General features: G+C 42.5%; 2 protein-coding genes across 4 annotated transcripts; one reads left to right on the forward strand and one right to left on the reverse strand.

The window, feature by feature from the left end:
• Positions 1-1,730: 1,730 nt before the first annotated feature.
• Positions 1,731-4,628, forward strand: GLRX2 (glutaredoxin 2). 2 transcript variants are annotated; one of them, XM_066324637.1, is made up of 4 exons: positions 1,731-1,852; positions 2,507-2,573; positions 3,297-3,473; positions 3,982-4,628. In XM_066324637.1, exons 1-4 carry the CDS (start codon positions 1,803-1,805, stop codon positions 4,099-4,101), a joined length of 414 nt encoding a protein of 137 aa, XP_066180734.1. In that variant the 5' UTR covers positions 1,731-1,802; the 3' UTR covers positions 4,102-4,628. The 2 variants fall into 2 exon arrangements, with proteins under 2 accessions (XP_066180734.1, XP_066180735.1); XM_066324638.1 differs by lacking the exon at positions 1,731-1,852 and adding an exon at positions 2,404-2,426.
• Positions 4,629-6,899: 2,271 nt separating this feature from the next.
• On the reverse strand, positions 6,900-20,512 carry RO60 (Ro60, Y RNA binding protein). Of its 2 annotated transcripts, none has more exons than XM_066324636.1 (8): positions 19,918-20,512; positions 19,019-19,239; positions 18,606-18,752; positions 17,225-17,362; positions 16,883-16,999; positions 16,007-16,120; positions 15,475-15,621; positions 6,900-14,597 (listed from the first exon to the last, which is right to left on the reverse strand). In XM_066324636.1, exons 1-8 carry the CDS (start codon positions 20,474-20,476, stop codon positions 14,445-14,447), a joined length of 1,596 nt encoding a protein of 531 aa, XP_066180733.1. In that variant the 5' UTR covers positions 20,477-20,512; the 3' UTR covers positions 6,900-14,444. The 2 variants fall into 2 exon arrangements, 1 of the variants encoding a protein (XP_066180733.1); XR_010744198.1 differs by having other exon boundaries at positions 14,460-14,597; positions 16,014-16,120.
• Positions 20,513-24,684: the final 4,172 nt, after the last annotated feature.

Here is a 24,684-nt window from a genome sequence, read left to right on the forward strand (position 1 = left end):
GGGACTACACTGGCATCTCCCAACTGAACGTGCTCGTGGCTGTTCATAGTTCCTGTGTTCACACGCCCTTGTGCACACAGGGTACTCCGCACAGAGTGGGCTGGGGTGGGAGGAACTCCAAAGGTCATCTCCTTCCAGTGCCACACCAGCTCGGCGTGTCTGCTGCTGAGTTGGCCACGGCTCAGAAGCTAAACCCAGCTGTCCCAGTCCCTCTGATATCTGAGGGGCAGCTGGAATGCCAGGGCGGTGATTTTCTGCCAAAGTTAATGCAGTAGACACGGTGAGTTTACTCTTAACATGACACTTTGATTACAAGCTTTAACTGGGGGTTTACAAAATAGTTCCCACAGTTGGCATTGGGGACCACAGCGACATCATTAACCAGCATTTATATCATTGAATCAGGACTTGATAGGAAACTATTTTCATGTGGCATTAGATACCTGAGAGTTTACCAGTTTTATCATGGAAGGTTGGGCTACAAAATCATTATCTGAAAATGAAAGTGTATGACACGGGTACGATGTTTTAATTGCATTTCCTCACTACTTTTAACAGGTTATACTGGTGTTTTGTAGGAAAGCAAAATTAATATGCAAAACAACATTAGACAATTTTACATCATAGGTAAGATCATTTAAGATTAATCAACATCCAGAAAGATAATACATCACACATGAACACGCATTCCTTTTTTTACAGATACATTTGAGAGAAACCAAACCAGTACACGAGTGCATCTCCTTGCAGTATTTTATAAAACATAGAGCTGAGCACTGAACCGTGATCCAGAGCACAATTTGCCCTCTCAGCTAAGAGGAGGGTTTCTCCAGAAATACTTGTGCAGACCCCAGAGGGGTTTCCCAGAGGATACTTTACAGGAGTGCTCTGCCAAAGACATGTATTTGAGCGGGCTCCACAGCACATGCTGCGGGGGTGAAATAACAGAATATTGTGAACAGCTTTTACTGGGCAGACTGAGGACATAAAAAACCCCAACACCTCCACATAAAATAGAACTCCACTTTTTTCCCCCCCCAGGAGCCACTAAAAACATTCCACACCTTACACGATTAGCCAATCCCACTAACAGAACTTCTCAGGCACCAGGAGGAATTCTTCATCCCCCACTCGTTATTTACTCCGTTCTGACGCTCCTGTTTCACAGGTCACTTTCTGACCGAAGAAGAGCAAGGCAGGAAAGAACCGCCAGGAAGAACAGGCCACAGAAACGGGGACGGAGAGGATTTAAAGTAAGTTTCACGTTGCACAAAGCAAAGGCACCGCCGAAACCCCCGCACCTGGGAAGTCGGCTGAGCAGGAGGCCAAATCTCCTGACCTATCCTGGGAAATCCAGACCCTCTCTACTCCTCTCCTGACCCTATCCCGGGAAATCCTGACCCCCTTCACTCCTCTCCTGCCCCTGTCCCGGGAGCTCCAGCCCCTGTGCCGGGAACTCCAGCCCCTGTGCCGGGAGCTCCAGCCCCTGTGCCGGGAGCCCCAGCCCCTGTGCCGGGAGCTCCAGCCCCTGTCCCGGGAGCTCCAGCCCCTGTCCCGGGAGCCCCAGCCCCTGTGCCGGGAGCTCCAGCCCGTATCCCGGGAGCCCCAGCCCCCGTGCCGGGAGCCCCAGCCCCCGTGCCGGGAGCTGTCCCGGCCGTGCCCGCGCGGTGGCTGGGTGCCGCGGGCGCTCCCGGCGCACAGGCAGTGCCGCGGGCAGCCCCGGAGGCGGCCGGGGCCCTGCGAGGAGCGGGGTCGGACCGCCGTGAGGACTGAGCAGAGCCCCGCCCCTTCCTGGCGGCGCCATGGCCCTGCAGGGGGCGCTGCGCCGGGCGGCGGCGGCGCTGGGGGGGCGGTGAGCGGGGCCGGGGGCTCCGGGGCGGGATGGGAACGGGATGGGATCGGGATGGGAACGGGACTGGCACCGCCACAAGGACACGGTCTGCGACAGGGACTGGGATCGGCACTGGGACCGCAACAGGGATAAGGATCGGGATCGCGAAACGGATAGGGACGGGGATCGGGACCGGGGCTGCGATCGGGATCGGGACAGGGACCGGGGACGAGGAGCGGGTTGGGGAGAGCGACAGGGCTCGGGATCAGGACCGCGGCCGGGGTCGGGATGAGGACAGGGATGAGGATGAGGACGGGGCTCGGGAGCGGGGCGGAGTGCCGGGCTGCCCGCCGGGCAGGGAGCGCGGTGTGCGGGGCGGTGTGGCGGTGTCACACGTGTGTGTGTGTGTGTGTCACCGGTGTGGCGGTGTCACACGTGTGTGTGTGGCTGTCACGGGCGGCACGGGGCGTTTCCCGTGTCCCAGCACCGCGGGGCTGTCCCGCCGCCCCCATCCCGCTGCTCCCCTTCCCTGCGGGCACCAGAAGTCGGGTGGGTGGCTGCAGGTATTGCATCCCCAGTGAACTTGCATGGAGAAGTCAGTTAAAAATCGAAACAAAACAGGGCAATGCGGCGTTTCTCTGGAAGCTCGAATATCTGACTGTCATATCTTTTCAGCTCTAGAATGGGGAACAGCCACACCACTGCAGGATTGTCTAATGATGCTGCTGTGAATCAAATACAGGTAGCATTATTTATGTTGCTTTTACTGACTTTCAGCATTTATAAAAGCCAGTTACTTCAAATCTTTTCTTATTTATACAAAGAAGTGCTGTGAATCGTCCTGCCTGTTGAACCTGTTCCTATGTTTATTACGGTTATCAAGCCACGCTGGCAGCTTTGTTTATCCACATCCCTGGAACCTGAACTTCCCAGGCTGCACCCTTTTTATGGTTTTTTTTTGGACCTCTACTCAAATTCAGTGCTGCTCTCAACATTGGGGATAAAGCCTTGTAAAATTACTAATATCAAGTAAAGTTAAGTATTTTAGAGGGGGTTTTTTATAAATTTACTGATAGTAAATTTATACAAATTTAAAATTATAGCTAGCATGATGAATTTACAGTGAAGTGATAAGGGTGTCTCTTGCACCCCCTGCTTTGGTCAGTGCATGCCCCTGGCCCATCCCAGGTGCCTTACAGACAGAACTGTCCTAAACCATTCAGGGGGATGCAGGAGTGGGGCAGAGTGCAGAGCAGAGTTGTACCACACACTCCACCCTCCTCGTGCTCAGTTTGAGGCAGGTGCAGGTCAAACCTGCCTTCAGAGGTGCCAGCAGAGAATTTCCTGTGTTTGCTGCTCTAACAGCAGGTTTGTAACCTGTGCATTACTTTCATGTCTCTTCAGTAGAGTTCAAAGTGCATTGGCTTGAAGCTCACTGACTTACAGCTTTCTTTTGAGCATGCAGGACATTGTTTCACACAACTGTGTGGTGATTTTCTCTAAAACAAAATGCCCTTACTGCAAAATGGCAAAGAACCTGTTTGAGGGTTTGAACGTGAATTACACGGCTGTGGAACTGGATGAAAATACCAACGGAAGGCAGTTCCAGGATGTTCTGGAACAGATGACTGGTGGTAGAACAGTGAGTATATTCTCTTACACATAACAAGTAACAACTTGGGCTGCACACATCCCTCTTGGGTGATATCCATAGCAAGTCCTTAACTGTTTTGAGACAGTTGAATTTAGGATACAAGCTGCTAAATTAAGTACTGCAGGAAGTTTGTGTCTTCTAGAACCCCTCTGGCTACCCCTGAGAGTTGATCTTTTTAATACTGCCACCGAAATAATTGAAATATCAAATCCATTTTTCATTTGTATATTTAAATCATTGTATTTAACACTTGTATTTTATTTTATATAGTTGCACTTGACTCAATTATTGGAATTTATTACAGTCACCCACACAGTGACTTCATCCCACTTTTGAGGGGCACGTGAAGTTTCCCGTCTCTGTAAATATTATGGAAAAGTATGGGTAGTACACTAATATTATACACACCACTGGAAGAACAGAATAATTGTGTGTAATGGGAGTCCAGTCCTTTTTTTCCAAGAAGTAACTAATGCAACTTTTGTTTTCTTGATAGGTCCCAAGAGTGTTTATCAATGGGACTTGTGTTGGAGGTGCAACAGATACTCAAAAGCTTCATGAGGAAGGCAAACTGCTTCCTTTAATTGATCAGTGTCAAATGAAAGCAAATTACTGAGCCAGCATCTCTTAGCTTCATCGTCCTCTGCATGAACAGAATTTCAGATGAGTTCAGAAGATCACAGGCACATGGCAGGAGCTGCACTCAACAACCTCCAATCATTGCTTGAGTCACAGATCACCCTGACAGACTTTATGGACTTGGTGAAGTACTTGGTGTCCTTGCCTCAGCTTTCCCACAGCCCAGATGGTCATTAGCAAACATGATGTAACTCCTCTGAGTGACACAGTGATGTCATTTCATGATTACGTCCTGCCCCAGGGAAGTCCAGGCTCTGCAAAAAGAATCCTGTGGGTTTTGCTGCACATTAGTTTGCTTTCTAGCTTTGTCTCAATAAATTGTCAATTTAATGGTTTCCTTAAGTATAATTCCCCTCTGTCAAAGTGAAGTGTAAAGCAAACCCAGTTTGTAGTCATATTGGTGTGTGCATGTCTGCCTCTCTTGTATTCCAGTGCCTGATCACTCAGCTCCCAAACTGTGTGTCCTATGGAACAGAAAAGAGAATAAAGATTCTGGCAGCTTTAGAGAGTGACAGCTTTCATCTTTAGTCTGCACTGTGAGGTCTCAGTCTGTCATTCAGGAATGTCTTTGCAGATGCTGAAGCAGCTCAGGCACTCAAATGCAGCTGCAGACTATGGTACAACCACTCCAATAACAGCATGACACAGAAGACCAAGTGAAGCAGATCTAATATGCATAGAGTTTATTTAGTACTTAAATCCTACAGTCAGAATGCAGTTTACTAGCCATTTTAACTTTCAGTTAAATGTCTAAAAGAAATGACTAAAATTCCATAGTTTAAGTACAATGCACATCCAAAGCCAGACCAGGCAATGCCAAGACTCTTGGTTATTTCAAAGAAGTTCATATGCAAGTAGAAAATTATATCCCATTGGTCAGCTAACGGGACCATTACACAACTAAAGGTGCACAGATTAGAATAAAAACATTAGTTCAATGATTTTTTTACTCACTTTTTGTGAATTAAGACTGCTGTTATTTCCATTGCTTTCAGCACTGCATGTACCTAAAACTACTTTTTCCCCCCTCAAGGGAAGAAAAGATCAGTCTTTAATTCCAGCTAACTAGGACAGCAAGGGTATAATTTAAACTTGACAGCTTCACTTTTGTGAGGCAGGTTTGAACTAAGTCTAAACTGCATCCTTTGTATAAAGTCTTTAGTATACAGTTGCCTGCATTGTGCATCTTTAATATGTAATCAGCTAATTCAACACACTGACTTTGTTTCGTTTTAATTATTGCAGTTTACTGTATGGTGCTAGGACAGTCATTAAGGTAAAGACACAGATGTGCATCTCTCTCTGAATTTACACTTAATAAACCAATTCATTTTACACACACAGTCATACAAGAATACCGAGTATTCTTTTTCTCTGTGTAGAATTCTTCAGCCAGTGATGTTTTTTACCAGAAACTTAACAATAATTTTGTCCCCAAAGCTGATACACCCATCACTTAAAAATAGTAACAATGGTATGCAAAAGAGTTTTTCAAAGACCTTTTCGTTTTGTTCCCTGTTTAGAGGCTTGTTTTTTTTTAACCAGTAGTCTAAAATAACCCTTTGAGTTCCAAGTTCTGGAAATCTCAGGGCATTGTCACTTAAGGCAAATTCTCTTGCAGCTGTTGGAACAAGCTGTGTGCCTGCAGATGCAAGTGAGTGCCCCATCATTAAATAGGATCTAGCTTAAGGCACCCAAAGGGTTAATTAGGTTTCTTTTTAACCATATTAAGGCTCCCCACCCCAACAGTTTTTTCATAGTGTACAATTTCACAGAAAGTAGCAGCAAGACAGTGCCTTTGTTACTGGATGGTACAAAGCCATGTTATGCTTAAGTTAATTAAACATGACCTGGCAGTTAAAGTGTGGTTCTACTCTAGGGAAGAAGAAATAAAACCCAAAACGACCAAAATTAAGAACCTCAAGAATAGTGATTAAAAATTTACTTTTTTTTTTTTTTTTTTTTCTTTTTTTTTTTTTTTTCCCCCAGCATTGTTTCCAGGACAAAGCTATTTATCTCAAAATATGCTTGTCCTGGCATCTAAATATTCAAATTTATCCATTAAAAGATCTGGATACCTGCTCATCCATCTCAAATCCCATGCTTCTAAGAAGCAGAGGCTGAAACAAACACTGAGTTATTTTACGAAGCACACAGAGCTCTGAATGTGCCCATGTGTTGCTTTTTAAATACAGAATTATTTTTAAAGAGTAGAACTGCACTTTTACAGGAGAACGGAAAGACATTTTATTCGTAACTAGTTGTGCTTAACTCTTAAGCTGGTAACATTAGGAAAACAGCTATTTATATTCATTATTTGTTAATGAAGCGTTTGTATAACTTCTCAACATACCACATACATATGCAAATATATATATATATTTAAACTTAAATTCAGAATGCAGAAATACCTAAAGAAACCAGGCTTTACAGTATCAAAATCATAAATTCAGATATGCAAGCACACCATAAAGACACCATACCTTCCTTCTGCTGAAATTAGCTCATCTTTTATGATTTCCCTCAGAGCAGCATACCCATAAAACACTGTCCTGGTCAGTGTTTTACCTTTTCCCCAGAACTCTTGCTCAGCCAGTTGTACACTCCGCTGTGCCACAGTAAGATATGAGATCTCTACCATTCCAGCAAGAAAGCCACTAGAAAACCACAGCATATCTGTGCACTGCAAATGACTGCACACAGCAAAATAAACCTAGAAACTGGTGGAATTTCAAAGAAACTAAGGAAAAGGATTAAAAAGAGAAGAAAGGAAAATTATTTTTACTTAGGTTTATTTCTATAGCCTATTCTTTGATGACTTTCTCGCGTCAATACTGCAAAAAAGCTGCCTGTTTATCCAGAATATTAATTTAAATGTTTTCTTAATTCTACATGACAGCAGCTTGATACTGTTTAAAAGAACGAAAAGTTTCAAATCACCCAACTCATGCCTGAAAAAAACCTTTACATTTAAAAAGCCAATTTGAAAAGCCAATTTTAAGAGGTTACTTTTTTCAAATAAAGCCATTCACAGAGAGATGTTGGATTTTTGCAACAAATAAAGTATACTTCTGTCACTGATTTCTACACAGAGTTTTACCAAAAATCTGACAGATATAGTAAATTAGATGTTTTGTAAGAGATTTATACAATTAAAGAACAGGAAAAAAAATGATTACTAAAAACATTAAATACGATGCCATCAGTTCTGGTGCGGGGAGCTAAGTGAGCACACACAGTGACAGCAAGAAGGCAGAAGAACAGAGGCCAAAAAAAAAGGAATGGATGAGATCTTGTGAAAAAAGATTCAAATATAAGCCTGAGGTGACAAGATGGAAAAGGAGAAAAAACCCCAACACTAACAAAGGAAGGAGTAGAGCAAAAGAAGAAGAAACAGAACAAATGGAACCAAAACTAAAGGTTCTGTTATGGTACCTGTGAGCTCAGGACAGGATTAAGCATTATTTGCAATGCAGACAAATATTTTCATAATGTTCTTACAGACAGAGCTATTATTAAAATACATTTCCCAAACTGCTGGTGTTTTTAAGCCAGGAATATGTATTTGTTGAAAACCCTTTTAAAGCCATACCCGTTTATGGGCACCAGTTAACAACAGCAATGTAAAAGACCAACATAAATCCCCTCAAGACTTATGTTTAACAAACAGGTTTGACAGTGGTTTTAAGCAGCAAGGAGTTTTAGTGCCAGTTATTAGCAGCCCTCACACAGTGGGCATTTAGACTGGCCCTGCTGACCTCAGAACTACACCTACCTTCAGACTTCTCTTTTTGAAACACAGAGGACTGCAATCTAATTCTACAAGCACCTCCAACTCTCCCACCCTTTGCTCCAGGTCTAAAATTCCTCACATTAAATCCTATTTCTTGGCAAAATTACTACTGTCATTACTGAATTTATTACACAGTGCTGATGTGCTCACGGCATTATTTTTAAGAACTCAGAGCCTCCTGCCCTCTCCACATCATTCATTGTGTCCCTCCCATGAAAACTCCTGACCTTTGATGTTCATTCCTTGAAGAAGAATGTTTCACTTCTGCTGTGCTTCCAGCCACAACATTCTTTCTTTAAGCTAAAATGCCTGAACATCACAGTCTTTGACACAATAGCCTAATGCTCCAGAATTGTCAAGGGGATCACAGAGAAATGGAAGTCAAACTGAAACCAGTTAACTGTTAGGTATCAGGAAACCTGCATTTGCCTGGTCTACAGCTGCACTCTGCATTTAGACCTTTTTTTATTTAGTATTTTGAACAAAATTAACTAGCTTTAAACTTGTCCCTGCTCAATGTCTACTGATAAACTGCAGTGCACAATTATAGCCTCTTTTCTGCTCTTCAGTGCAAAGACCACTATTTAATTTGAAAGTCTCCTTCTTGGTGAAAGGGTAGGTTGCTTATTGTACACAGAACTAAAGCCTAAGCTTAGCAATTTTGTCTTAGCTCACTTTTTTTAATTCTTTTTGAAGCATTACAGTAATTATTGCCTTTTTACACATCTAGATGTTGTTTTGGAGATTACCAGTTTAATAACTAAGGATTAGAAACAGGACAAATGCATGTTATGGCAAATTAGTCATGCTGTCCCCAAAATTCAGTGTATGGGCAGATAAAAAAGATCCAATCTATGGACAAGAAATACGCAGCATCATTCTTCTATGCCCCTTACTAGAAGAGAATGGCAAAACCAGAAAGAAACCCCCAGAAACAAAGGTCCACATACCATAAAATTTCAGGTATCAGCATTTACTTCAGTTTCTCCTCGCTGTGCAAATCTTCAAGGAGGAGCAGATGACAACGTGGTCTCATCAGTGCTGGTTTCACATAAACCCCTGACAAGGGTTTTAGTCCAGAGACATTATGAATGTTTAGGAGCACATTCTATACCCCAGCAGGGATGACTACCTTTTATCACTGGTAAACAGATACAGGGATCTACAATTTCTATCAGTCCTACTGAAAATTCATCTTTACTTCCACACTCTAGTTCAAGGAATTGCATTTTCAACTGGACTGCTTCCAAAGATGCAACACCACTATAACCATACATTCAATCCTTTAGTAACTACTCTAATTTTTATTTGCAATAAATTTACTTAAAAGTTAGTTGAAACACCTGTTTTAAATTTTCATTGTATATTTAGTCCAAAATATTTCCTATTACTTCACAAATACTACCCCAAATAAGAAAAAGTACTTGTAAAGAGACTCATCTATCAGGTTTTTTTATGACATCTCTAGCTTAGAAGGAAACACCTAATCTGATGTTTGACTATTGTGTCATTTAAAATGCGTTACTAGCAAACCCAACTCCAAAACATCAGTGCATTTACTTGAAATAATGATTAACAACTATTGAGCAAATGAGTTTACTCCTCATATTCACGGTGTTTTGTTTAGATGCTAAAACCAATATGCGATTTTTCACGAGAAATGGCTGATGTTCTTTTTACAAACCCAGAAGTGCTATGCCTTAGCTTTTGCAGGAACACTTGGTTTGCTCTAGAACTCACCTGAGGAGCTGGTGGCAGTCCATTCTGTCAGAGCTGTGAGAGCAGCAGTGATAATTCAGGAGTGACTTACATTCACCTTGGCTGAAAGGCAACGCTCTGCCCAGCAGGCTTTAAGCCCTGCTTTGTGTCAGGAAAGGCTGCCCTCACTGGACTGATTATGCAGGAAGGGAGAGTGTAAGTAAGGAGCAGAATACCTTCAGTAACATGTAACATCCTATTTTAGCACCAAAAGAGATATCCCGGCTAAGGAATGCAGAGCTTTGAATTTATAAGCAACAGGAATGAGGCATAATGAAAAGTGTTACAAGTACCAAAAGTATAGTAGGAACTTCAATTTTACATTTAAAAGCTTGGGTTTTAGGCAGAAAAATATGGTCTTATGTGTCATTTACCATTATGGGTAAACATGGTATTTGTATAAATCATAATTATTTTCAAATTAACATCAAATTTGCTGTTTAAAACAGTCAGCATTAGCATAAAAGAGGCTGAAATACATATATTTTAGAGGAAGTCATAAAAGCATCACTAAAAAACTTTTCAAATCTTCTAAGACTGATCTACTAAAGAGATCTTTTAACTTCCCCCTATACAGACATATAGAAAACACAGAATTAAATACATATACACACACAAATTGCTATCAATTTCTGTTCCAAAGTGGTAGAATACTCACTGGCTTTCTCCTTGTCACACTCTAACTATCAAACTAAAAATAAAAAAAAAATAAAAATATAGAATCCAGTTTCAATCACTTCCTAAACAAGATTTTGTGAACATGAAGGAGGCAACTGTACAGTTCATAAAAATTTTTAAGAATTGGTCACTATAAACTGGAGGTAGCTTTGAAATATGTTAGCTTGAATTAACTTATGAAATCAGAAGTAACACTAATCTACAAAAAGATATTAAAAAATGAAATACTCTCCTGTTAGGAAGACTGTTTCTCAGTCATTGAATACATTCTTCTTAAAAAAAAAAAAAAAGAAAGAAAAAAAAAAAAAAAAGTAGCTTTTTGTTTCTGGTTGTTCCCACTCAGCTTTGGTGAGCAGGCCAAGACACATGCACTTGTTGATCTTGCTCACTGAAGGTGTGCAGATGCTTCTTGAAGGTGTGACAAGGACTGAATGTGACATTTCCAGTCATTTCCATTTCTTTTTCTACTAAAACCAGCTTTTAGAACTTCCTGTAAAGTGTTTTAATTCTTAACTAGTGCTTCTGAAATGGAATTGTGCAGGAACTGCCCCTTAATTCATTTAAAGAGGTATTTCCTCCTGAAAACCCAGACGACAATCCAGAGAGAAAAATATTAGCGTGAGCTCTTGCACTTTCAGTTTTATCAGTATAAAATGTCCCTGGGTAACTTTTACACTGTATCACAGTCACATGGTCTCAATACATACCAGAAAAAACTTCTTTTGTAGATTGTAACTGTAACCATGGAAACCACTGAACATTAGTAACACTTAAAATACAAAGATTTAAAAAAGCCCAAAGAAAAGTCCCTCTCAATAAAGTTGCTGTTAAACCGTCATTATTAAAAATACTAAGCCCATTTGTTTCCAGCCCCATTCTAAAAGTAACTCACAAATTTATTCTTGCAAATAAGCATTCCACAGCAACGGGGGAAATTAAAAATCTCTCCGTATTTGTAATCCACTATAAATGAAATTAAATTATATACTATGTAACCCTGTAACCACTTTTAGCAAACTTCTCACTGTAATTTTAAATTGTGTGCAACAGGAAAAACAAAAAAAGAGATTCCTCATCTGCTTTTCTTGTTTCTCCTTCACAAAAAGGTAATAAAGAATCACAAAATCATGAGGGTTGGAAAAGAGCTCTTAAGATTGAGTCCAACCTCAACCCAACACTGCCAGGTCCACCACTGAGCCATGTCCCTAAGCACCAGATCCATGTGGTTTTGGAACACTTCCAGGGATGATGATTCCACCACTTCCCTGGGCAACCTGTTCCAATGCTTGGCTGCAAACAGGATTTGAGGTTGTGCCTCACCAGTGCCATGTAAAGATGAGCAATCCCTGCCCTGCTCCTGCTGTCCCCCTTTCTGATCCAAGCCAGGATGCCCTTGGCTTTCTTGCCCACCTGGGCACAGCTGGCTCTTGTTCACTCACCCTTGAGCAGCACTGCCATGACCTTTTCCACTGGGCAGCTTTGCAGCCACTCTGCCCCATCCTGGAGCATTACATGGGACTGTTGTGACCCGAAGGCAAAAGCCAGCACTTGGCCTTGCTGAACCCCACACAGCTGGCCTCAGTCCATGCATCCAGCCTGTCCAGATCCCTCTGCAGGGTTTCCTGCCCTCCAGCAGATCAACTGTTTGGCTCAGCCCGGTATCATCTGCAAACTGACTGAGGGTGCCCTCGATGTCCTTGGCCAGATCAGCCATGGAGACTGAGAACAGGACTGGCCCCAAGAGTGAGTGAGCCCTGGCGAGCCCCACTGGTGAGCAGCCAGCAGCAGGATGTGACTCAGTCACCACCACGGTCTGGGCCCAGCCGGTTTTACAGCCAGCAAACAGCGCACCTGTCCGAGCCACAGGCTCCTGTCTCCAGGAGAATGCTGTGAGAAACAGTGTCCAAGGCTTTCCTGAGGTCCAGGCAGACCACATCCACAGCCTTTACCTCATCCACTAGGGAGGTCACCGTTCATAGCAGAAGGTCAGGTTGGCTAGGCAGAACGTGCCTTTCATGAGGCCATGCAGGCTGGGCCTGATCCCTGGCTGTCCTGCATGTGCTGTGTGATCAAGGTGATCTGCTCCATAACCCTCCCTGGCACCAAGGTCATTCTGACCCGTCTGTGGTTTTCTGGCTCCTCCTTCCGGCCCTTCTGCTCAATGGGCACCACACTGGCCAAGCTCCAGCCATCTTCAGACCTCCCCAGTTAGCCAGGATTGGTGACAAATGATGGAGAGCAGCTTGGGTGGATTCCAGCCGACCTCACGGACCTCTCAACATTTAAGTGGAGCAGTGGGTCACTGTTTCCTCCTGAATTACAGGGACTTCATTTTGTTTCTTGTCTCGGTCTTCCCAAGGACAACTGGTCTGACTGTTAATAACTGAGGCAAAGAAGGCATCAAGTACCTCAGCCTTTTTCTCTCCTTTGTGGCAATACTTCCCCTCACATGCAATAAAGGATGGAGGTTCTCTCCTCGGCCCTCCTTTTGTTGCTGATGTATTTGTAAAAACACTTTTTTTAATCTATTATGGCAGTGGCCAAATTAATTTCTAGCTGAGGTTTCACTTTTCTAATGCTCCTGCATAACCTAACAACATCCTTGTAGTCATCAAGAACATCCTGCCCCTTCTTCCAAACATCTTTTTATCCTGACTTCCAGAGACAGCTCCCTGTTCAACCAGGCTGGTCTTCTATCCCACTGGTTCATCTTTCAGCACTTGGGGACAGCCTGTTCCTGCATCCTTGAGATCCTTGAACAATGTTCAGCCTTCCTGGACTCCTCTTCATTCAGGATTGTTTGCAAGGGACTTTCTCAATCCTCAAAGACCAAAGTCTGGCCTCTGGGGCTCCTCAGCTTCCTCAAGACCCCCCTTGACAGCTCCATGGTGGTGCTCAGGGCTCTGGAGGTGATCCACCTGCTTCCTGGCACTGCTGGTCTCTGCTGCTGCTCAAGTCCTGGGGGACAAGAAGCTGGCCATCCTGCACTACATCCCCTGCTCCTCTGTGGCTGATGAAGGCAGCACATCCTCAGCAGGTGCTGGGCCTGCTGCTGCAGCACGGGGACCTGCAGCACAAGAATTCCAAAGACCACAAGGAACTGGACAACATTGTGGCCCTCTTCATTTACCCTTCTGAGGAGCTGGATATGGCCAAGCTGGTGTCTGAGCTGACTCCAGCACTGGAGCAGAGCAAGAGCAGGGTCCAGCACACTGACACAAAGTGTTTGCTGCCGTGTTGTCCTCCTTGGGCCCTGGGCAAAACCACCTTCTCCTCAAGGCAGTGGATGCAGTGGAGCTTGAGGACAACAGGGATGGGGTAATTCACGTGGTGCAGCCCAGGCTAGCCAGGAAGACTTTGGTGAAGCTCAGGGACCAAGGGTTTGTAAAGTACACCGTGGTCCTGCCATCATCCCATCATAACAGGGGGTCCTGTTTACCCCCTGGGACAGATTCAGACTGGCTGCTGCCAGCCCACAGGACTCAGAGCACAGTTACTGTGGATATCACACAAGGGATGATGCTCTTTGGAGCTCCAGCTCACACAGAGCCCAGGCTGGTCACAGAATTAAGTCCAACTAGAGTTTTGAGTGCATGTATAAGAAGAAACCAACTGCCTTGGGAAAATGAGCGTGCTGGATGCAATGCAGGTGGCTGAGGAGTGGAGATGCCTTCCTGAAGGGGCACGGAGCAGGGCTGCCAGCTGTGCTGCAGGACTCTGAAGGGCGATGTGACTGCACTGCCAGCTACTGCTAGAAGTGTCCAAATGCACAGTGTGCTGCTGCATGGCACCAAGTCCCAGGGTGACACAGTTACACGGCAGGGGGATCACTGGCTACTGACAGTCAGTTTGACACCAGAGATGCAAGCGCTGTTTCTCTGAATCTGTTAGATTTGCACGAGACTGAAGTTCTGTTCAACCTTACAAACACCTTACTGAGAAGCTCTAGTCAGAAGTGCCACCACCTCCCGTCACATTCTGATATGTATACAATATGCCATAAGCTAATAAAGTATATTTGGCTGGGAGTTCCCAGGGTGAAGTCTGTTGCCAGCAATGGACCCTCTGGGAAGAGCAGATGCCTAAAAAGCTTAGATCAAATCCAAAGAGAAGTTTCGAATGACATCCAGAGCTCCGGTATCGAAGCCGCAGATATCCAACATGCCTCTGTCATCAGGGCCTGCAAGCGTAAAGCCATGGGAGGTCATTCCACAAACCACCAGCTTGGCAGGAATACCCATCTTCTACAGGAAGGAGAGCAAAAAATGTCAGAAAACACACACACAGTAAAACCTGTACACATATGCAGTAACTTAAATACCCCAGAGGGCCAAATCTCACTGCCATAAGGCACTGTCTGAAGAGCTGTACTGACAGAATGAGAACTGCAGGATGCCTGTCAGCACTGGAATGACAGCTAACCTCAACCAAGGAAACCAAATTAACTTTTGGTTTTCATTTCAACTGGGTAGAAACTATGTCATGATTGAAGTCCATACTCCCCACGCCTGACAAACATATTTTTGATAATTTAAAAAATAATTTCTTTAAAGCATAAAGGATTGTTTGCTGAATAAATAAGGGTTTCCAATAGCAATGTGCTTGGAGAAGGTAATTTTCTTTGTTCCACTGTAAAATTATGAAGCTGCACAGCTCAGAGCAGTCCCCTTAAAACACAATGGGCTTTCTTCCCAAGATACTGTCATTCTCTTGACACTTGTCTTCACTACTTCATTGAAACTTTTTGACATCTACTGCAGACATCAAAGTTGAATTTAGCTCTGAGAGTCAAACTTCATTCTGTAACAACTATAAAAACTTATTCCATCAATTATATATAGGATGTAGAAATTCATACAGTAACACAATTTCATAGACATTGCAGCACACTGAGCAAGCAAGCTAATTACAAATCCTTTTAGCAATCCTATGATTTTAAATATGCACAATTAATGCAATACGTGCATTAATTCTGCCTAACTGCAGTACTGATTAGTTTTTAAGAACACATAATTATTTACTGCAGAAAGCCACAACCAGTCCAATCTCTAAAAGACTTTTAGAGCTGGTGCTTACTCTGTACAGTATTTATCAATCATAAACAGTCAGAAGCATATTTACCTCTCTGTACTCTGTAAGGGCCATTGCAGGAGGAGTATTCCCAGCAAAGGTCTCATTATCAGTAAATACAATGAAGACATCAGCAGCTGTCTGAGTTTTTTGAGCCCATATCATTGGAAGGGAACAATCAGTGGTACCCACTGGAATCTTATAGAGAAAAAAAAAATGTACAGGGAACACATTCATACAGAAATTAACAAACCATGGAAAATTAATTTCAATGTAAGTTTCATGTTTTACCATGTGTTACTACACAAAGAAGCTTTTTTGTTAAACTTAGTCATTTTATCTAATTTTGTCCCGGTTTCTTTAATATTCTTTTCAAATTAACTCACTGGGACCTAGCACTGCCATTCTAAATTGCAATGTTTAATATCTAGCAAATGAAATAATAACATTTGCTGGGCTTTCTCTGAACAAAATGCACCAAAAAAATTTCATTTTTGTACTAGTAAGATACAGATTAAACAAGGTATAGAATTGATTACAAAGAAAATATTGTAACTTCTAGGACTTTTTTTTTTTTACATACTTCATACATTTTCACTAAAACTTGAGGTAAGGTCATGTCAGCTGTCACTGGACAAGGGACCATTTCATGTGAAAAGGCAACAATTTGGGAATCCTTCTCAGTCCGTGCCACAACCTGAGAAAGAGAGAAAGAAAAATAATCCAGTTATATTACTCTGAATTTGGAATGTCTGAAGGGAGCCATTCCCTACCAACACACAGCATGACAAATGCTTTTGTATTTAAGTCACCATGGCTCCTCATTATTGTTTATGTTCACTTTACACTTTAAATATTCTGTAATATTACTGCAAATAAAGACTGCAAAAAGAGCTGAACAACTGCTCTAATTAACTAAAGATACTTCAATTTTTCCTCTCTCCCCTCTGACATAAAACCTTTACCATTTTTAAGGGCCAACAACAGTTCAACTCTTCTGCAATAAAAGAATACAACACAAGAAGCTCTAGAATACTAAACTAGGGGAAAGTGATTGTGAATAAAGGCCACATCGATAACTCAAACAGACATAAGAATTATCTCAATATTTCTTAATCTAATCTACATTCTTCTATGAATGCTTCTGAAAAATATTAAAACATGTAAGATAAAGTTATCATTTTTACTCATAGGAAGCTATTTTATTTTGGCTAAGGTAAGTGAAAAAGCTGCCCTGACCACTTTGATGTACAACAGAAACCAACGTCTTCAAACTGATGTTTCTGAATATGGTTGCTAGTAGCTTTCAGCAATGAGGCACAAGGTCACACCTTCTGTACCCAAAAAATATTGTATGTAAGTTTCCTCTCGATTTCTAACCAGCTTTAGAGCACCTTTGTATCAGAAAAAGCAATGCAAGCTGAAAACAGTTATAAATAAAAGAAATGGAAAGCCTCACCATACACATCACTGCTGCAACTGTGCTGGCATTGAGCACACTGCCCAAAACCTTTTGTGTCATTGATGCACTCACATCAACTGCAATTACAAAGCGTTTTCCTGTTGGTTCCAGTGTCTGGAAGGATAAAAGACAAAATATATAACAGGTATACATAATTTATACATTAATTTCTTCTGCTGCTTTCCTAAAGTGGGCATTTCTTCCTCTTTCTGGGTAACAGGACAGGGCATTTGCCAAAGTTTCAGAATTGTTACCCGCCCCAGGAACTGTTCTTGACAAGCTTTCAGAAAGCACAGAACTCCTAAAAAGCTTAACAAATTGGAGATCTATTATTATTACCTTGAAAGCTTTGTAAAATGAGGCATCTAAAGCCTCTAAGATGTCTTCATCAGGACGCCACCAAAGCTTCCCTCTGTTTCCATGTCCAGCTTTATAGGTCTCTAACGCAACCAAAATATGGAAGGGATGTATTCTACCCTACAGACAGAAATAAGGGCATGAAAATTTAACCTCCTTTAAAAAAAGTAAAAAACTAAATATGAAATTAAGTTCCTACTACAAAAAAAAATCTCAGGTTTAGTAGATGGTTACTTTAAATTTGTTAAATAAGAGTTCATGCAGTCTTTACACAGCTGTTGGATGAACTGATACTTGTGGGTTACTGATAATGGACCTCACTCCTCTAATTAACACCAAATGGGATGCCATCACCAGAATTCTGGTAAAACTTTGAAGCTCTATGATTGTCCAGTGCTATTTCCCATCACAGGCACACAGTAAAAGAAAGTCCCTGCACAGCTGAAGAAAAAGGAGCTGAGCAAGGGAAAGAACCAAATTAAACCAGCTTTATACAAGATACAGTAACACTGGACAAGAAATTGTTTTTGGAACACAGCATTCATTTTTCTCATGCTATAAAACACTCCAAACTATTTTCTTTTTCTTCCCATGTATAAACTTAACTCATATAACCTTATCAACACTTTACTATCTTTATCCAAAAGGAGGGTTTCAGTCCTTAATCACTGCCAGCATCAAAACTCAGTAAATCTGAATGCCTGTCCATTGTCTATCTTCCATCAAGGCATTGCACCATGATCTTTGCTCTCCCTTCTCCAGTGCCTGTGTCTGATTAAGGATGAAACCAGAGAAAAGGAATTGCAGTAGGATGGGGAAAAAAGGACTCCTGTTGTGTTGTGCCCAATTCAGCTCTGCTGCTGAAAACTTCAAGTGTCCTGATTTTAATCTTCCCAGCTCACAAAACTGCTGCTCAAGACACTTGTTCTCTCTACCTTTGACTAAATCCCTGAAAATTTCATTCTCTCTTTGGAGAACCCTCTTTTCTCTCTCATTTTCCTACCACTTCGACGGACAATAAAAGCAATCAGAAAAGAGGAAAGTCTCCTTGCCCATCTTGGTTTTTTTCCCTCAGTTGCTATGCTATTTTCTTAACTTACTTAAAAAATACAAGACTCAGAAGAAATTGATGAACCCAACTAGCTAAGCTTGCCATAGCCCTCATTTAAGAAAAGATCCAGCAGCTGCTAATATACTTATTTTATCAGAATGTTTCATAAAGCAGGTGGGGAATCAAATGAGAAATTATAAACAGAAGTTTTAAAATAAACATGCAGGCATTAAACTGCAGTTTTAAAATAGAATAAACTAAACATTAAAAATTAAAATCCACAAAGGCTGGCACTGATAATAAAGTTCTTACCTTTTTTAGCAGTTTCTCATTTCTCAGTTTTTCACATACTAGTGCCACTTCTGAACCTCGTGGTTCAAGCACTGAATTTGCTGCCAGCTTTCCTAAATTTCTTAACAATACAGAAATTGGCATCTCCTTGAGTAATGCCTTCCAAACCTATTATGAAAGAGAAGAGAACCACAGAAAGATGAGAGTCTCAAAGTACAAGAACTGGCATCTGTAACCTGAATAAGTGTATTTTAAAATAAATGTACAAATTATATTAAGATCTCAATTATTTTAAATTAACTATTTGGGTCAACAACTTGAAAGACAGTGTAAGGGCTCTTTTTTAAAGAAATCTAGACTTAAGACTCTAAACAGCATTACTCTGTGGAGAATTCATACTTCTATGGAGAATTCAACTAAGGAAGTTTACCTACCTCTTTAGATTTCAGGTGGTTTGTCAGGAGATGCTCTCTAACTAGACCATATTCCTCTATCAAATGAATAACTTCCAATTCATCTTTTGTGCATTTTACTTTCTCCACAGCCTCCAGATACTTCAAGAGTTTTTCAGTCTCAGCAGAAACTGCTTTCTCTTTATAAGCTTCTTGGACATCCTTCCACCCCTTGGTAATATACTTAGTGACTATAGCAATTCCTGATGAAAAAGAAAACCATTTCTCAAGCAGGATTACCATCTGTATACTGGCATTTATCATTCTAGCATGCAAAAGAATTAGCAGATTCCATTCTCAGACCTGCCAAACACCTATTGAAAAGGTCAGCTACACACAATTTCGAGTAGTACTTTTAATTACTGTATTAATCTCCTTAGAAGTAAGGAGCTTTATGTATTTGCTGCATTGCCCAGAGATGCTGTGGATGCCCCATCCCTGGAAGTGTTCAAGGCCAGGCTGATGGAGCTCTGAGCAGCCTGGGCTAGTGCAAGGTGCCCCTGCCCAATGGCAGGAGGGTTGGAACTGGAACTTTATGGTCCCTCCCAACACAAACCATTCTATTATTCTAAGATCTGAAGTCAACAGATCTCCCCACATAAGAAAAAAGTGTTATTTCATCATTTGTAAGCAAATAGGAACAAAATGAGGGAGTTATGTTGTTTTATCTGCTCTTGGTGTAAGAAAAGAAGGAACAAACCCTGTTTACCTTGAAGATAAACAGGTCTGGTTTTGATACGCATGTCCTTTTTTAAGATGCAATTAACAGGATATCCTCACTGAGAATCCATCTGCAACGGTACTTGGGTTTCCAAAATACTTCCACAGTAAATATAAACGGTTTAAAACACAGTATTTTCAGGTAAATAAAAATTTATTACCTTCACTGGCAGGTTTTAGGTGGGACAACCTCAGAAGATCTTTATGAGACCAACCACTTCTTTGCTTATATTTTGTAACTGCTAAAGCAAGAGTCATGCCATTCTTTCCATTGTACCAATCTGCAACAGCCTTCCTCAGAGCACGGCCCCACATGCCACATTTCATGCCCTCCTTCAGATCTTTTTTAAACTGGATGAAAGTAAAGAGATGGGTTGGTACGCAACACACCTCGGGGACAGCTTTAAACGCCGCTTGTTTTGTTTTGGCATCAGAACACTGCGAGCAAACTGCCAGGGCAAAGAGCAGGGGCTCCTGTTTCGCTGCTCTGCCCTCTTGACTAAAAGCTTTTATTTCTTCGACAACTTCGCAGCCTCTGCCGTCTTCAATCATCCTCAGCAAAGCTTCGGCGTTGGCAAAGCCCGGCTTCTGCTCCTTGACGCGGTAGGCGGTGCCCTCGGAGCCGAAGCAGAGGAAGCGGCGCAGCCGGGCGCTGTCGCCGAGGTCCCAGCCCGGCTCCGCCTCGCCCGGGGGCTGCGCCCCGCTCTGCTCGGCCTCCATCCTTCAGCCTGCGGGGTCTGCCGGAACAACAGCACCTTTAGTGGACAGCTACGGCGGGCTGCTCTCGGAGCAAAGGAAATGCATGCTGTCTAGGAACTCGTCACCTTAAAGTTTTCTTATGTAAATTCAATCACAGCGCACTTCCAAGCGTGCGGTAATGCACAGCGTTTAGGGGGAAAGAAACAAAAAAACTCTCTGAGTTATAATAGCAACAAACATTTCTTTAAAACCAACTCAGAAACTACTTGGCCCCAAGAAGTGGCAGACAAAAAACATCCGGTGTTATAGGTTTTTTGCCACTAATATATTGCATCGCTTTCTTAGGTAGTTTTTATATCGCTGACTAAATGACTCAAAATTCAGATCTTGCACTGCTCTATTTTGGTTAAGAGTTGATAATACCGACCAACTGAAGAAAAACGAGGCGAAAATGAAAAACTAAGATACAGAAAAACTGTTCAGTTGGAAGACTTTGTGAGAGTTTATATATGGTAGGTTTCAGTGAGGCTAGACAACAGCTTTTTAACAACTGAGTAGCTCAAGAACAAATTATCTTTGCTACAGGCTCAAATAGTCTGCTGCTCCAAGTGAGATCCAAGAAAACACAGAGACATAACACATTCTGTACTGCTTTACATTCCAAGTGAAAAAGCAAAAACCAGCACAAAGATTCACAATCATTCAGATCTTTCTATTTATACCCTCCTGAGCTGCAAGATAGCTATAATATTTGTGGGGCTACACCACTGCTCTTACTTGGAGAACATCCAGAACAGTAAAATCCGAGCCATGACGTTTAAAATGGAGTAAATGCAGGCAAAATGAAATTAGCAGGGTAAGGGTAAGAAAATTCCTCATCACCACTACCTCCAAAACATTAATGGCACAATAATAAATTTAGTTTGCTCAGTTCTCTCCGAACAATAAAATTCCACTAAATAGCTCCTACTGAAAACCAAATAGGCAGAACCAATAATCCACTCCATCAAACTGCATATAAATCTTAAAATACAGGGACTAAAGTCAGAGCACACACAAACGACATTTCAAAGAAGTCCACTAAACGATTTTCCAGAATTACAGACATCTACTTTTGACTTTTTTTGCTTGTTCAAGTAGTGAAAACAAATAAAAGCCACTTTGCTCCATTTACCAGGATAAGCTAGCACAAATGTCACTAATGTAGACAGAGGGTTCCTCCCCCCTCCAGTTTCAGTAGGTAACACTCTGATTCACAAACAACTTCCCTACTTCTTTGACAGAGAATTTCCTTTTCTGCCAGCAACTAGAAATGCACCTTTTCTCTGGTTTTGCATATCTGCACTAAACTGCACCCAGAATTAAACAACAATCATCAGTGCTCCCATTACATCCTACAAACTGATAAAAACATAAAAATAGGAGCCATATGCTGACAACTAGTTTAAGAAAGCAGGGTTCATTGAAAATTAACTAAGAAATACTTTTCATTGTGTTATTTAGAGCATCAGTGCTCAGCTACAATTATATATTCTAACCAAGTTTCCTGCCAAACCAATTTAAATACACATCATGGTTGAACTGCCTTTTTCCTTGTCATCTGAAGCATGCAAATACATTGAAAATAACAAGGAGGGTATTCCCCATGCATGAATACCACATCAGGACTTTTTCATGCCTAAATACATTTTATTTCAATACAGTTCCATTAGCTTACTTCATTAAACAGCCAGTAATGTTTCACAATAAACAAAGAAAACTCAAACAAAAAATCCTGAAATCACAGTGAGCATCCATTTATTTATCAGAAAAAAAAATGTTTTGTGAAAGATACTGAGAAAGACCATTATCTTGAAGGAAAAATAATGGGAAGTAAAAAGCATCACCCATGGACAACAAGATCTCTATGTATATAAAATACCGAGAATGATTTCTTGCTGTAGCTTTCATACCCCTACTATAATAAATATTACTATACTGAAATTAGACAAATGGCAAAACTCTTATGCATATTAGCAATGGATAATTTTTATCTTTACTTTTGCATGGGGCAGGCTATTCATGGACTCATAACACAAAGAGGCAAATGCCTGCATCCATATGCTCCTGAAACAAACCCATAAGAGAAAAGGATAGTTGCAAATCATTTTTTTCACACCTAGCTCCTTAATTTGCTTTTTTAGGAATATGCTGTAAGCTACAAACCCAGATTCTGTTACAATTTCTAACAGCTAACACAAATTGTAAATTCTTAAAAATAAATCAGTATTTTAAAAATTACCTTTGAAATCCTCAATAGCTGCTGCAAACCACTCATCTGGCTACTAAACAGTCACAGCAAAAATAACAGATGTACACTTCACCAGCAGCTACTGGAAAAGCATTTATTCACAGCTGAGCTGCTCAAGTCGTGCTGGCCATTTCTAACCCTGTTTGACATCCCAGCCTCACAAGTTCCCAAAGCTATTCCCTCCCTTGGACTGTCCCTCTCCTCTGCCCAGACCTCAAGCTTATTTTTTCCTTTAACTCCCTTACAACACAGACAATTTTCACCATAAGAGGTGGATAAATGCAAATGCTCACTTAATATATGCTCTATTACAAGCCTACTCTTCACCTGCTGAACTGCACCAGGGAACTTGAATTTTAAACACCTATGATTTATGCACAATATTCTGGCTCCACAAGCATTTTCGATTTCTGAGCTACCGAAATGCAAACAGCAATCCCCAGACTTAAAAGTCCCAGACTCAGAGTTTTACAACTAAAATTGCTAAAACTAAACTCCATGCCTGTTCACCATTACTAGTGAAAGAGAAAACCCACTCTATTTCAACTGCCATATAAATTTGTAAGCGAAATATGACTTAGACTGCCCTGAAAGAGTCTGTACACCAGTTACACGTGGACCAGTAAGTCAATATCTTTATGTTGCTGTACCATAGCATGATTCAGTTCTTTAAGCTGATGTTTATTAATTTCAATGACTTTTTCAACTTGCTCTAGCTTTCCTAAGAAATAGAATGTCTGACAAGTTTCATGGATGGATAAAAAAAACCACATAAAGCTTTAACAGAACGACAGATTCTAATTTCAGTTCTTAAGTTTAACTGCTATGTTAACAACTAATCAAACTTTGTAGCGAAATCCCATAGAATAAAACTTGGAAAAAAAAAAAAAAAAAGGCATTCACATTTTAAAGGCAACATTTTAAATTGCCTTCGAATACTTCAAAACCATATATACTTCAACCTACAAGGAACTGCATTCCTCTTCTCTGCTCTCTAAATTCTGTATAAGAATTACACTGCAGACAATAAGGAATGTCATAGTTAATGGAGCAGAGAGACCACAGCCATCACATTAAGCTACGGCTGTAACAAAACCAGCTTGTGCTGGAGATCAGCTCTGACAACATAGTTCGCATACTTCAGAAAATAAGCGACTCTATGTCAACTGGGACACCAGGAGAACATTTCCCAAATCACCTACGGAGCGATGCACGACAGCAGCCCAGCGGATATCCCACTATACCAGCCCGCGCACTTCCACTAAAGAATTTGCAAGAGTCTGTCTGCTTAAAAAAAATGTCCTGACTGGGGGGCAAAGACAGCTTAGCTGACGTAGCACAGAATTAGAAGATAGAAGCACGTAAAGCGGATACCCGAGAGCTGCGATGGCAGCTGTCAGTCCCCACAAAGGCGATAAACACGGGGAAGCCGGGGCCGCGCCCGGGAAGGCGCCGCGGGCCCCTGGGGCCGCTCAGGCGCCGGCGCTGCCCGGAGCGGGCCCTGCGGCCTCCCGCACCCCGCACAGCCCCCGGCCGGCCCTCGGCCCCGCTCCCCCCGCAGCCCGGGAGGCGCCACTTGCCTGCGAGGCCTGGCCCAGGCGGGGCCGGGCGGTGCCGGAGCCCCGGGGCGACGGGCAGGGGAGGCACCGGGGACAGCGAGCGGTGGCCGGGCCGCTCCGGGCGCGGGGGCCGGGCAGCGCCGTCCCGCTCCGGCCGCCACGGATCCGCGTCTCCCGCCGCAGCCCCGCCCGCCGCGCCCCGCCAGCATCGCCGGGACCCGGATGGGGCCGCGCCCCCCGCGCGGTGCCCGGATGGAGCCGTGGCGGGGCCGGGGCCGGCGCCGCTCCCCGCCGCGCTGCCCCAGGGCCCCTCAGCCGCGGGCCGCCCCGCAGCCGCCCCGGAGCGCGGCCCCGAGGCGCGGCGCGGCCCTCCCGCCGCC

This window comes from Sylvia atricapilla, chromosome 9 (assembly GCF_009819655.1).
Source record: "Sylvia atricapilla isolate bSylAtr1 chromosome 9, bSylAtr1.pri, whole genome shotgun sequence".
Taxonomy (NCBI): Eukaryota; Metazoa; Chordata; class Aves; order Passeriformes; family Sylviidae; genus Sylvia; species Sylvia atricapilla.